General features: G+C 38.9%; 2 protein-coding genes across 5 annotated transcripts in view; one reads left to right on the top strand and one right to left on the bottom strand.

Moving 5' to 3' along the window:
* The window catches only part of SPMIP7 (sperm microtubule inner protein 7), a 68,542-nt gene extending 63,229 nt beyond the window's left edge, over positions 1 to 5,313 (bottom strand). The window contains exon 1 of the mRNA XM_045788534.2: positions 4,755 to 5,313. Coding sequence (XP_045644490.2) covers positions 4,755 to 5,313 — 559 coding nt within the window. The remainder of the gene's footprint in view (positions 1 to 4,754) is intronic.
* Positions 5,314 to 8,091: 2,778 nt separating this feature from the next.
* Positions 8,092 to 14,159, top strand: part of ZPBP (zona pellucida binding protein) — a 119,263-nt gene continuing 113,195 nt past the window's right edge. The window contains exons 1-2 of one of the 4 annotated variants that reach the window (XM_087861236.1): positions 8,092 to 8,329; positions 10,188 to 10,268. In XM_087861236.1, the coding sequence (XP_087717362.1) occupies positions 8,197 to 8,329; positions 10,188 to 10,268 (214 nt within the window). In that variant the 5' untranslated portion in view covers positions 8,092 to 8,196. The remainder of the gene's footprint in view (positions 8,330 to 10,187; positions 10,269 to 14,159) is intronic. The other 3 variants (XM_045788498.2, XR_015724079.1, XM_045788500.2) reach the window with 3 other exon arrangements.

The following is a 14,159-nucleotide window of genomic DNA, read 5'->3' as shown; positions in this document are numbered from 1 at the left end:
AACAAATGAAAACAAAAACACAAGACAACAAAAATTATGGGATTCAACAAAAGTAGAACTAAGAGGGAAGTTTATAGGTATAAACACTTATCTTAATGAAAAAAGATCTCAAATGAACAACCTAAATTTATAACTTAAGGAAATACAAAAAAAAAAAAAAAGAAAAGAAAAGAAAGAAAGAAACTAAACCCAAAACTAGCAGAAAGAACGAAATAAAGATCAGAGTAGAGATACACAAAATAAAGAAGAAAAAAACAACAGAATCAATGAAAGCAAGAGTTGTTTTTTTGAAAACATAAAAAAAAATTGACAAACATTTAGCTAGACGGACTCAGAAAAAAAACAGGGAAGATTCAAATAAACTAAAATCACAAATGAGAAAGGGGAGAGTACAACTGATTTTTGTTGGAGGAGGTCATCAAGAGAAGGTGACTACCTGTGAGCTGGACTTGGGAGGCTTCTCACCCACTCCCCTGTCCTTGAAATGTACCTTCTGCCCACTGGTTCCCCAGCAGGAACTGTTTCAAGAATGTAAGGTGTTGCTGAGACCATCTGGATGGTATATACAACTGAACCCTGTCTTATAAGGTCTTCATATAAACTTTTAGGATTCCAATGGCCAGGTGTGGAGATCTACTTGTCTTGCAGTTGCCAAGACAAGCCTTGTATATAAGTTCTCTTGCTTATTAAACCTGCCACTTACCCATCTGGGGTGCCCGCCTCTTTCTTTGTTTGTCTCTGCCCTCCATGTATGAGGGCCAGTTTTGGATTTCACCCAAAGAACTCCTGAGGTTGCAAACTAACAACTTTACAGAAATAAAAAGGATAAGAATGTACTATGAAGAACTGTGCACCAATAAATTATATAACCTAGGTGAAATAGACAGATTTCTAGAAACACACAACCTACCAAGACTGAATCATTAAGAAGCAGAAAATCTGAACAGATCTGTAACTAGTAAGCAGAATCAATAATCAAAAACTTCCTAACAAAGAAAAGCTCAGGACGAGATGGCTTCACTCGTGAATTCTACAAAACATTTAAAGAAGAATTAATACCAATCCTTCTCAAACTCTTCCAAAAATACTGGAGAAGGGAACGCTTCCAAACTCATTCTATGAGGCCAACATTACTTTGATACCAAAGTCAGACAAAGACATTACAAGAAAACTACAGATCAATATCCCTGATAAATATTGATGCAAAAATCCTCAACATACTAAAAAACAGAATTTATCAACACACTGAAAGTATTATACAGCATGACCAAGTGAGGTTTATTCCTTGAATGCAAGGAATTGTATTTGTGCATTGTTGAGGGAAATTTAAAATGCAGTATCCACTATGGAAAACAGTACAGTGGTTTCTCAAAACATTAAAGATGGAATTACCATGTAATAGAGCAATTCCACCTTTGGGTATATACCCCAAATTACTAAAAGAGGGGTCTTGAAGAGATATTTACACCCCCATGTTCATAGAAGTATTATTCACAATAGCCAAAAGGTGAAGCAACCCAAGTATCCATCGATGGATAAACAAAATGTGGTATATACATAAAAGGGGAAATCATTCAGCCTTAAAAAGAAATTCTGATACATGCTACAACATGGGCATTGTTATCCACGAAGACATGATGCTAAATGAAATAAGCCAGGCACAAAAAGACTGATACTTTATGACTTCACTTACATGAGGTTTCTAGAGTAGCCAAATTTCAAGACAGAAAGTAAAAAGCCAGGAGCTAGGAGGAGGGGAGGAGATAGGAAATTAGTATTTGATGGGTATGGAGTTTCAGTTTTTTAAGATGAAAAGTGTTAAGGAGATGAACAGTGGTGAAGATTGCACTTAATACTTATGAACCATACACTTAAAAATGGTTGATTGTTATGGAGTAAAAGTTTGGTTACCCCGCCAAATTCTTATATTGAAATTTTTACCCCCAATGTGATGGTATTTGAAGGTTGGGCCTTCGGGAGGGAATTCAGTTTAGATAAGGTCTGGAGGGTGTGGCTCCGATGATAGGATTACTCTCCTTATAAAAAGAGGAAGAGAGACCCGAGCTCTCTGTCTCTATCTCTCTGCCATATGAGGAAACAGCAAAAAGCAGGCCCTCTGCAAGTCAGAAAGAGGGCTCTCACCAAGATCCAAGAAAGCTGGTACCTTTATCTTGGACTTTCCAGACTAAATAAATGCCTATTGCTTAAGCCACCCAGTCTATGGTATTTGTTTTAGCAGCTTGAGCTGAGACAGTGGCTAAAAAGGAAAAAAGCAGGAAGATATACAAAGAGTTATAAGTATTGATATTAGGAAGCTGAATGTAGGAAGATCAAAGACATGATAATAGGCAACCTCTATTTTTCCTGTGATAAGGAAGATGTGTCATCTGCTGTAAGGAGAAGCAAAAAGACCAATGAAAGGCTTGAATAATTAGGATAAGTTTAGAGTACTTGATTGGTATGAGAAAGAAAGCCAACTAGGAACAAAAAAATACTGTTAATTGTCTAAACAAAGTTGGAATAAGGTAAGAAATCATCAATATAATCTTTTATGATACCGTTTAGGTATTTATGAAAGCCCACTGAAAAGTATACTGGTGTGATATATTTTACAAAGACTTTCTTATCAGAATGTATTCGAAATTATATGTATTTAGGTTCACTTAAAAATAAAAGAACTTATTATTTATAATTAATGATTATTTCCGAGATCTACAAAATCGTTGAAAACCTAGGACAAATTATATTGAACCGAATCCATGGACCACCAGTATTACTCTTTGCAACTGTAATAGCTAATATTAACAGCTGCTATTGAATGTTTTAACCAAGTTCCAGGAATTTTGTTAAGTGCTTTACATGTCTTAATTCATTTAATCCTTACAATTTTATTAGAGAAGTACTCTTATTGCCAAGGAATTGAAAATTCTGGACTAATAGCTAACATTTATTGGTGCATTCCTCCATGTCAGATATCTTTACATGAATTATATTAAATAGTCTTCGCTATTACTTTATGAAGTATTACTAGTACGTGAATTTACAAATATGGATACACAGGCATAAAGAGCCCTGGGTCATATTGCAAGTAAGCCTTCTATCAGGATTCAAGCCCAGAAATTCTACTGAATTCTGTTGTACTGATTCGGGTAGTGAGTTCCATACGTGGTTCTGAATTGGTGCAAAGTCTGTTAACCCTATTTTCATTGTATGTTAGCTTTAATAAATTATTTCTTCAACCTCTAATTTGTTGTAATAATGTTTTGAGAGTCCAATCTTAGAAAAACTTACAAACCAAAAGTATTGTTCTTAAAAATTACACTAGGCTAGGGTTTACTGCTTACCAACAAAGTGGTATACTGGTCTAAAATAGGACTACTAGAAAAAACAACTTCAATTCCTTTAAAGATGTATTCTTGACAAGGACTATTATTTTACATTGAAACATTAGCAAAATATTGAGTTCAAGCTTTTTTCTTCATAGAGTCAAAAAATAGTCACTAGTTCGGAATCATTAAGATGTTCTGTCTGCAAGACAGACCTGAACTCATCAATGGTTCAATGTGAATTACATTAGCTTTCAGTAATACCATATTTCACTAGATGGCATTTCCAAGAGATTATAAAATACTTATTTCTTAAAATGGGTTGTTGAACCTCATTCATATCCTTTATATGAAAATTCCAAACTGAGGAATTTCCCCAAGCCCATGTGTTAAGTCCACAGCTGAAGCGCACATTAAAAGCGCAACTCCTATTATATGCTTGTATCTCTCCAAATCGCTTCTGTCTGTTCAAAAGTGGGAATCTGCAGGGTGGGGCTGGGATGAAGGTTCTTCATTTCTATTACCTTTTCCTTTATTCTTACCACCTTCCAGGTCTCGAGTGACTATGGCCTCTCTCCATGGAGAAGTGGCAGGGACCATGAATCCCCACTGCTCCAACAAATGGTGTCACTATTCCTCCACATACTGTCTCCTTAGGCCTCTAGTCTATGGCCAGATGCCAAAGACCAGTGGAGGGGGGTGCAGCCTCTGGCACTAGAGGAAGCTTAGCATCTCTCACTACAGCATTTGGTCTTTTCCTTTCGACATGCTCGAAGATGTTAACCTTCTTGCACTCCCTGCTTGCCAGACACACCTCCATACAAAAATAGTCCACGTGGCTTTCCTTTTGGAAGTGTTTCTCACCCTTTCTGCACCAGGCCTGTGACACTCTTTGGGAGTTCTCACAGAGAAACTGTAAGGTATAGCTATCAGTAAGGGGTCATCAATTCTGTGCCTAGGGCTATGGAAGGGTTGCTTCGTAGCAGACCCCCAAATCTACTTTCAACTACCTGCCCATTTCATTTCAGCTCCTGTGACCTCTTTATAACCACCAAAAGATTTGTTTTTTCAAGGGAGACAGACAGATATGGAGGCATGCTACACAATTATCAAAACTAAACATGATGCTGTTGTGGAAAAACTAGGTTATCCACATGTCTAGAATAAATTATCTGATATACCTCTTGTGTTGGTCACTTACCCTAATTAATGCACTTTTTAAAAAAACCTTTTTTTCAAATAGGTTTATAAAAGGCTAGTCATTCTTACTAGTTTTTCCTTACAATCTATAATTTAAAAATACGAGTTCCTTCTTCAGTTCTTTATAATTTTATGTGAAATTTACTGCTGAATACACAGTCTTCTATCCACACTCTTCTCCCTTGTTTGAATGTTTAAAAATTATAAAGCCCATGTCACTTTATTTACCTCCGAGTCTTGCTCTGATGGAAATGTCTGGCGTTGCCCTGGAATTCCATCTCCTGTCTTGTTTTAGTTCTTCTAATAAAATGTTTTGCCTTTTCAGTGTTGTTTGAAATCCCATGTCTGGTCTGGGAACTCGGTGTTGTGGTTTGACATCACTGAAATCCACCAGGCTTGGGATTGTTCTGCCAATGCCAGGCTTTAAATCAGCATCACCACCAGGACTCAAAAACCCTGAACAGGAATCACTCAAAGGCACATCATCCCTAAGTGGAAATAATGGATAATCTCGCCCATATGGTGGGGGATAAGGATAGTGTAAATGGTAGTCTGGCAAGACTGAAGGGGGATAAGGGTGAAATTTAAGAAAAGTAGGGTTGCATTTCTTTTCAATTCTGCCATAGTTATGTCTGTCCTCAACTCCTTTCACAAAAGGCATGTTCATTTTCCTTAAGCGATCATGGTAGTGCGGGTAATCTATATTCTCAACGGTCTTTCTTCCTGAAAGAATGGACCTTTCAGAGATACTTATCTTTCCAGGTGTGTACTGTGAATCCATATCCATGGCCTTTCTCTTTAGAATTTTGGATGACTGTAAACTAAGTACTTCTGATGACTCCTTTCTATTTTTCCATAAAACTTACTATGTCCAATAGTTGACGATTGGTTAATCTAACATAAAGTTACTAAATTGGTTTTCTAAATGTTGATAAAGTAGTTTTTTTTTAAGGTAAATATTTTTTCCTCTACCAAAAGAAGTATAGGGCAGTAAGGGACCAGGACAGAAAAAACAAAACAAAACAAGAGTCCTTGTTGCTTGGCAACAGCTAGAACTCTAACACATTGGACTATTTAGTATATATGTCATAATTTAATTCTTAGGAAAAACAAAAATAGCCTTGTTAGTAATATTTTCATGATAGTTTCCTTCCCACTGTTCACTTGTTACTTATTTTTAAATGTTTCCATAAGTTGATATTTTATAAGTAAATGATATTCACTAAAGAGTATAAAGCAGTTAATTGAGAATATAATCTTAAAGTATATATCTCACTAAAATTAAGTATTTACCTTATAGATATAATAAATGACAAAACTCACTACCTAAATAAATGTAAATTTAAATGCAGTGCAAAGAATGAACAGGTCTTATACCACAGTTAACTCAGTGCACCTATTTTTTAAGAAATACAATTAATAGTCAAAGTACAAGTTCATCTTTAAAATGCCCTAAATTACCTTACCTTTTGGCTACCAATGTACAGAATAAGACCAATGGGATTTTTTAACTCATTTCAGAAAACTACAATAAGGTATAAGTTATTAGCTCATAAAAAATACCATTAATATATTGGTCATTTAGACGCTCATTTCAATGAGATAATTTGGACTTGCATGAAAACTGCTACCACAGGAATTCCAAATATTGGAATTTGGACACAGGGCTCACACCATCCCTTCTGGAGTAAAACAAAAACAAGAAAAATAAAACCATGCAAACATGAATGAGAAACCTACTTTCATATTTCCAGCAATCGGCTTTCCATCTTTAGATTGACAGCATGCATGAACTACAATCTCCAATGTAACAACCTATTCTCAGGTTGAATATTAGGAATTTACAAAGTAGATGAAAGTAGGAAGGACTGATGAACTGAAGCAAATTCTTGATGGCAGAAAACAAAAGTCAATGACAGTCAAAAGTCCATTTGGTATTGCGCAGGTTTACCTGTTTATAAAAATTAAGAGGAGCTTTAGCAGGGTGTATACCTAGACATAGTGATTGTGCACTATTCAGTAAAATATATATTTATTTGATGTGCTCAAAGAACTGCAAGGTCTTGACCAAAATACTGGCTAGTTCTAAATCATACTAAAACATGCTCAAGCACAGTAAAATTTTTTTAAAAGATTTTATTTATTTGAGAGAGAGAGACAAAAGGCACAGAGGGAGAGGGAAAATCTCAAGCAGACTCCATCAATCTCCCTGCCAGGGACTGATCCCAAGACTCAGATCATGACCTGAGCCGAAACCAAGAGCTGGAGGCTTAACCTACTGTGCCACCAACGCGCCCCTCCAGCACAGTAAATTTAACTCACACCTTATTTAGATTAGAAAGAATTTCTAAAGATGTAAATCTACTCAGTGGAATAAACCGTACTGTATACAGTTTACCAAGCAGCTAACACATGCATGAAAATAGCCGGAAAACTCAAGGAAGTCCTGGTCCTGGTACAGAAAGAGCCCTTTTCCCCTTCTGCTCATTCTTTCCTTCCTCCCTTTTTTCCTCCTTCCTTCCTTCTTTTTAAAATTTATGAAGATTTGAATGCATACTGTATGCTAGGAACTATCCTGGAGTTGAGGTTAAAATGGTGACAAAACAGACAAGATCCTAGCTTCAAAGAGTCAAACACAGAACATGGAAATCAGGCTAGCTGTAAGGCAGCAACGGGCGGTGACAGCTGTAATCAGAACACACCTGAAGGCATTCGCCCTTCGAGATACACAACCAAAGAAGTGAGGAGGCTGAAGCAGGCGGTTAGGCTGTCCATTCTAAATCCCTCTTCTAGAACACAGCACATCCAGCGACGGATCACTCATTTCTTCCTAGTGAAGGTAACAATGCACGTCTTTGTGAGGCATTCTGTACTCAGCTGCTCACGCTCCATTCTTCAATGCATTTGCCTTAACTGTGTAAGATGTGTTTGTGTCGTGGCCCAGTTCCCGTCAAGTACATCCTTCCGCTGCAGAGCAGCAGAGGCATGATCCTCTTTTACACGTTCCGGCTATAAATGCTGACAGGTGTCTTTATTTACTTCTCGAACTTACGTAGAAAAGACAATCTTCCTAGCCGAATGTTGCACACAAGTCAACCTCCTCTATTCTGCCCACTGAGCTTCTCTCCGGGGCTACAGGTCTTACTTTCAGTCACACTGGTGTGCGTGCATCTACCCCCCACTCAGGTGCCACCCATCCATGAAGTAGGGGCAGGTGACGTCAGGGGTCAGCAACCCCACGAGGCCGGGACCCTGCGCTCACGCACTCAGTTCCCACTGCCTACTGTTCGGGGTTGGCCCCCGATGGTGAAGCTCGGTCGGCCAGCTCCGGAAACGGCCTCCCTCGGCCCGCGACCGCGCACTCAAAGGGAAAGGCACGCGCTGTGGGGTCCGCGATTCTTCTCCCCCACCAGAGCTTCGGCAGGGCTCCCTGAGCGGCGCCCGGTACCGAAGGCCCGGTCATGGATCGGCACGGAGGGCAGCACTGCAGCCCTTGGGTGGCGTCGAGTGACGCGGTCCAGGGAACAGACAGCCATGCCTCGCCCCCGCCCTGGCGGAAGTGGCGGCCCGTCCTTCCGGTCCACTGCCCGCCGACTTCCGGCGGGCAGGTGGGCGCGCGCCCCCTAACGACCTTCTGCGCCGACGGTCGGCAGGCGGCGGCGGCGATTGGATGGAGGCCTCGGCCCCCGGCCGGCGGCGGCGGCGGCGGAGCTGGCGGCGGGCCCCGGCCGCGGGCTCCCCGCTCACCCGGGCCGCGGTCATCCTCCTGCTCTCCGCCTTCGTGGCGCGGGCGTCCCCGTCAGGTGAGGCGTCGGCGCCGCTGCCACGGGCTCCGCGGGGCCAGCCCTCCCGCCTGGGACTGGCCTCCCCGTACGCCTGCCGAACCGAAGAAGCGCCGGTACCGGCCGGAGGGGTGTGTGTTCGCGGGGACCCCGCAGAGGACCCTGCGTTGGCGCGGGGTGCCAGGTGACTGGAGAGATTGTTGCCGCACAGGCAGAAGAGCTCCGGGAACAGCCTCCGTGCGCGGTGTCCGGTTAGCCTGGCTGTGAATCACCGCCCTCCTCCGCTCCCTCCCGCCGTCCCCGGTCGGTCCGCCAGCTCCGCAGGACGCGGCGTGCCCGGCTTCCCTCTTGGTGCGGTTTGGACCCTGTGGACCGCCCTGCTCGTCCTGTCCTGGGTCCGGCAGCTCCACCTGTCGGTCTTAGTTATAAAAATGCAGGGAAGACCGGGAAGGTGAAGTTGAAACTTTTTCTGCCGCCATTTGTTTCATTTGTGTCCCAAAGAGTTCCATCCTGTTTTCGAACGTGTTTCAGATATGCGTGAGCACACGCTGAAGGGAGGGTTTCAACTGCCGTCGTGTAACCGAGAAGGTTCGGGCTGCGGTATTTTGTGCTCAAATGTTAGACTTTGTAAAAATAAAGTATCTCCCAGCATTGGATAATAAAACTCAAAAGAGATTTGGTCAAAATGCTAAAAATTGTACAAAGGATCGAAGAAATGGGGAGACAGCTTCTCCAAGAAAGTAAATGTAGAAGGATTGTAGAGGAAGGCACAGGTTAAGGAGGAGAAAGGAAAATGGAGTGAATGCATAGTCTAGGCATCAGGACACGTAAGGTGTTGTTCTAAGGGGATAGCCGATAACCTTTAATTAGCCTATAGGACAGGAAGCTTCTTGGCCATGGCCCATGGTCTTATACTAGTTGGGGGGGGGGGGCGTGTGCTATTTTTAGATCCAATCACAAGATCAGACCTGAGGATATAAGACCTAGAGTAAGTAGGCAGTACCTTAATTCAATAAGCGCTGAATAGAAAAGACTGATATTCACATAGCATTTTACAGCTTGTACCACTTTCCATTCAGTCCTCACAATAACGCTGTCAATCCGAAATGTGGTCTCATTTTGCAGATGAGAAAATCCTAGAGTTTAAGGTGACTTTCCTAAGGCCAGTAAGTGGTCTTCTGACTTTCAATACACCCTCCTCCTTCTCTCTTAAATGTTCTTTGGGTGGATGCTTTATTCAGTTTTTTATATTGCCTCAACCGCGTGGTCTGTGCACACTCTTAGGTCCGATTGCTCATTCAACTATGACCGAAGAATCTCAGAATATATCGTATTTAACTGTTAATATATTGTTTGTCTAATGTGCCAAGATGCTTAGTACTGATTCTTGATAAGTTGACATAAACATTGATCCTACTATCAATGGATCCTGCTATCAATGGAACTTATAATCTAATGAAAAATTATATACATGCATAAAGAACTATAATAAAATACAATGTAGACTGTCATAAAAGAGGTGCTGATGATGGAAGTAAGGAAATGTGAGAAATGGTAAGGACAAACAGAAGGTTTGCAGGAAGAGGGACTTGTGATTTGGGTCCTGAAGAGGGGGGATTTGGATTTTGAAAAAGAGTATTCTAAGTGGTTGTAGGAAACAATCCTGAAATGAGATGCAGTAGGGGAAGTAGTGTATAGGTTAATTTCACTGGCGTATAAGGGGGATAGTGGAATCAAAGGGGAGAGGACAAATGTTGGAAGAGATTGGCTTATGGTTCCGCCTTCAACCAGATCAAATATGCAGTGATATTCTACTATTTGAATATCTTGGAATTTCTCATGAGGCAGATTGCTGATCATTTCTTTTTGTTTTTGATAGTTGGATATTTGATTCGATTACCAAGAGGTTTTCGCTTAACCCAAGATACGGTGAAAATAGTGGGATCATCAAATTTTCCAGGTATTAATAAATAGATGTTCAGTACTTTTAAAGAAGTATTTAGCATTTGTTTAAATTTTATCAGTCTTGTCCAAAAGGCTAATGTTCCCCAGACGTCCTAAGACCCTTTTCCTTCTATGGAAATGGATTAGAGTTGTTTCCGAATGGTTTGATTCATCCAGCTCTGATTCTGTTTGCTGTAACTGCTTACATGTGTGAAAATAATTATTTGTAGAAGTTATCTAATTAAGGTTGTCTATAGTGTTTCTGCTTGTTATTTTATAATTATTGGCCATAATACTAAACATATGCAGTTCAAATATGCTAAAAAATTTTTTCGGATGAGATCTGTATTATAAAGGTTTTGGATTCATAAGCTTTTCCAGTGGTCATATGAGAGGCATAGCAGCCCAGACTTTTTTGTGGTGTTTTGTTTCTGAGGTAAATTTGCATGCTTAAAATTCCTCCTTTGAAGTGTACATTCCAGTAGTTTTTGGTACATTGACAGGGTTTTGCAATGATCACTATGTAATACTGCAGCATTTTGATAGCTCCAAAAGAAACACCATACCCATTAAGCAATCGTTTTCCAGCCCCTGGAAACCACTAATATACTTTCTATCTCTATTAATTTCCCTATTGTGGACATTTTATTTAAGTGGAATCATACATGCTGTGGTGCTTTGTGTTTGGCTTCTTTCACTTAGTATAGTGTTTTCGGATTTATTCATGTCATAGAGTGTATCAGCACATAATTCCATTTTGTGGCTGAATAATATTCCATTTTATGGATATACCACTTTTTATGTATCCATCAATTATTGGATTTTTGGGTAGTTTCCACTGTTTGGCTATTATGAACAATGCTGTTACCAACATTCCTGAAAAAGTTTGTGTGTGAACCTAAATTTTCAATTCTCCTGAATATATACCGAGAACGTAGGGTAACTCTATGTTTAACATTTTGAGGAACTGCCAAACTATTTTTTAAAAAGCCTTTATTATTTTAAAACAACAACAATGTATGAGGATTCAAATTTTACAGCATCCTTGCCAACATTTGTTACTGTTTATCTTTTTTGATTATAGCCATCCTAGTGTGTGTGAAGTGGATTTTCAAGTGGTTTTGATTTGCATTTCCCTAATGTCTAATGATGTCTAAGATATTTTTATGTGTTTAATGGACGTTTGGATATCTTCTGTGCAGAAATATCTGTTCAAGTCCTTTACCCATTTTTTAATTGAGTGTTTTATTAATATTGAGTTGGAAGTTATTTTTAATACATTCTGGATATTAAACCCTTATTAGATATTTGATTTACAAATATTTTCTCCAATTCTGTGGACTGTGTTTCCACTGAAAAATTTTTTTAATTTCTAAATTTTAATTCTAGCATAGTTAACATGAAATGTTATATTAGTCTCAGGTGTACAATATAGTGATTCAGCAGTTCTGTACATTACTTAATGCTCATCACACACGATAATGTGCTTTTAATCCCCTTCACCTATTTCCCTCATCCTTCCACCCACCTCCCCTCTGATAACCATCTGTTTGTTCTCTATAGTCAGGAGTCTGTTTCTTGGTTTGTCTCCCTTATTTTTTTTTCCTTTGTTCATTTGTAAGAGCAGCCCAAATGTCCATCAATTAATGAAAGGATAAAGATGTGGTATATGTATACAATGGAATATTACTCAGCCATAAAAGGAATGAAGTCTTACCATTTGCAACGACATGGATGGAGCTAGAGTGTATTATGCTAAGTGAAATAAGTCAGAGAAAGACAAACACCATATGATTTTACTCATGTGGAATTTAAGAAACAAAACAAATGAATAAATGTGTTTTCACTTTTTTAATAGTGTCCTTTAAAGCACACATTTTAAACTGATAAAGTCTAATTTCCATTTTGTTCTTTGGTACTAATATGCTAATTAGGTGTTGTATCTCAGAAACAATTGCCTACTCAACAAAGTTTTATTCCTGTATTTTTTACAAGAATTTCATAGTTTTACTTGTTATGTTTAGGTCTTTGATCCATTTTGGATTAATATGCAAGATAGAGGTCAAACCTCATTCTTTTGCATGTGGATATCCAGTTGTTCCAGCACCATTGTTCAAGATACTTTTCTTTCCCTATTGAATTTTCTTGGTACCCTGTTGAGAAGCAGTTTGCCATAGATATTTGATTTTTTTTCTGGACTCTGCATTCTTTTTCGTTGATCTCTATATCTTTATGCCAGTACCATGCTGTCTTGATTTCTCTTGCTTTAGAATAAATTTTATGAGTCCTTCAATTTCATTTTTCCTCAAGATTGTTTTGGCTATGCTGGGTCACTTGCAATTCCGTATTAATACTAGAATCAGATTGTCCATTTCTGCAGAAAAGTCCATTGGGATTTTAGTAGGGATTGCACTGAAGTGTAAATCAGTTCTGGGAGTACTACCAACTTAACCATATTAACTCTTTCAATTCATGAACTTGGGGTATCTTTCCATCTACTTAGATCTTCTTTAATTCCCCTCAGTGATGTTTTATAGCTTTCAGTGTACAAGTCTTGCACCACTTTTGTTTAGTTTATTCCTAAACATTTTATTCTTTTTGATGCTGTTGTAAATAGAACGGTTTTATTTAGGTTTTGGATTGTTTGTTGCTATTATATAGAAATACAATTGAATTTTTCAGATTGCTGTTGTAGTCTGTCATCTTCCTGAATCATTTATTAGCTCTCTCTTTTTTTTTTAGCTGTTGGGGGAGTTATTTCTTAGGATTTTCTAAGTATAAGATCATGTCACCTGCAAATAGAGATAGTTTTATTTTTCCCTTTCCAATCTGGATATCTTTTGTTTTTTTTCTTGCCAGTTGCTCTAGCAGAACCTTCAGTTCAGTACTGATGATAACAGATATCCTTGTCTTCCTCTCTTAGAGAGGAGGAAAGGTTTCAGTCTTTCACTATTAAATATGACCTTAGTTGTGAGTTTTTTGTAGATGCATTTTATCAGATTGAGAAAGTCCTTTCTGTTCCTAGTTTGTTGAGTACTTTTATTGTGAAAAGCTGTTGGATTTTGTCAAATCCGTTTCCTGCATACATTGAGATGATTGTGTGTTTTCTGTCCTTTGTTTTATTAATATGATTTGGTATTACATTGATTGACTTTTGTATTTTGTTTTTTGTGTTTTTTAAAGATTTTTAAAATTTATTTGTCAAAGAGAGCAAAGCAGGGGGAGCAGCAGGAAGAGGGAGAAGCAGGCTCCCTTGCTGGGCAGGAAGCCTCACGTGGGACTTGATCCCAGGACCCTAGGATCATGACCTGAGCCCGAAGGCAGACACTTAACTGACTGAGCCACCCAGGCGCCCTGATTTTTGTATTTTGAACAAGTCATGCAATCCTGGGATAAATCCTGGTTGGTTATGATGCATAATTCTTTTTCATGCTGCAGGATAGGCTGCTACTATTCTGAGGATTTTTATGTCTATATTCATAAGGGAAATTGTTCTGTAGTTTCTCATGTTGTCTTTGTCTGATTTTGGTTTAAGGGTAATAGTGGCTTCATAGAACAAGTTGGGACATGTTCCCTTCTTTTCTGTATGTATGTATGTATGTATGTACGTATTTATTTATTTATTTTCCAGGAGTTTGTGAAGTGTTTTTGTTAATTCGACTTTACTGTTTGGTGAAATTCACCAGTGAATTCACCTGGTGCTGGGCTTTTCTTTCTAGAAAGATTTTTAATTATTAATTCAGTCACTTTACTTGCTTTAGGTCTATTCAGACTTTGTTTTTCATTATGGTTTCTGACGAGAAATAAGCTACTAATTTGAGGATCATGTGTATCTAACAAGTTGCTTCTCTTGCTGCTTTCAAGAGTCTGTCTCTTTGGACTTTAACAGATGATTATGATGTGTCTA

Source organism: Ursus americanus, chromosome 3, assembly GCF_024610735.1.
Source record: "Ursus americanus isolate L20-20 chromosome 3, mUrsAme1.1.p, whole genome shotgun sequence".
NCBI lineage: Eukaryota > Metazoa > Chordata > Mammalia > Carnivora > Ursidae > Ursus > Ursus americanus.
The sequence above is the reverse complement of the archived record's forward strand: the minus strand, read 5'-3'. Positions and strand labels throughout refer to the sequence as shown.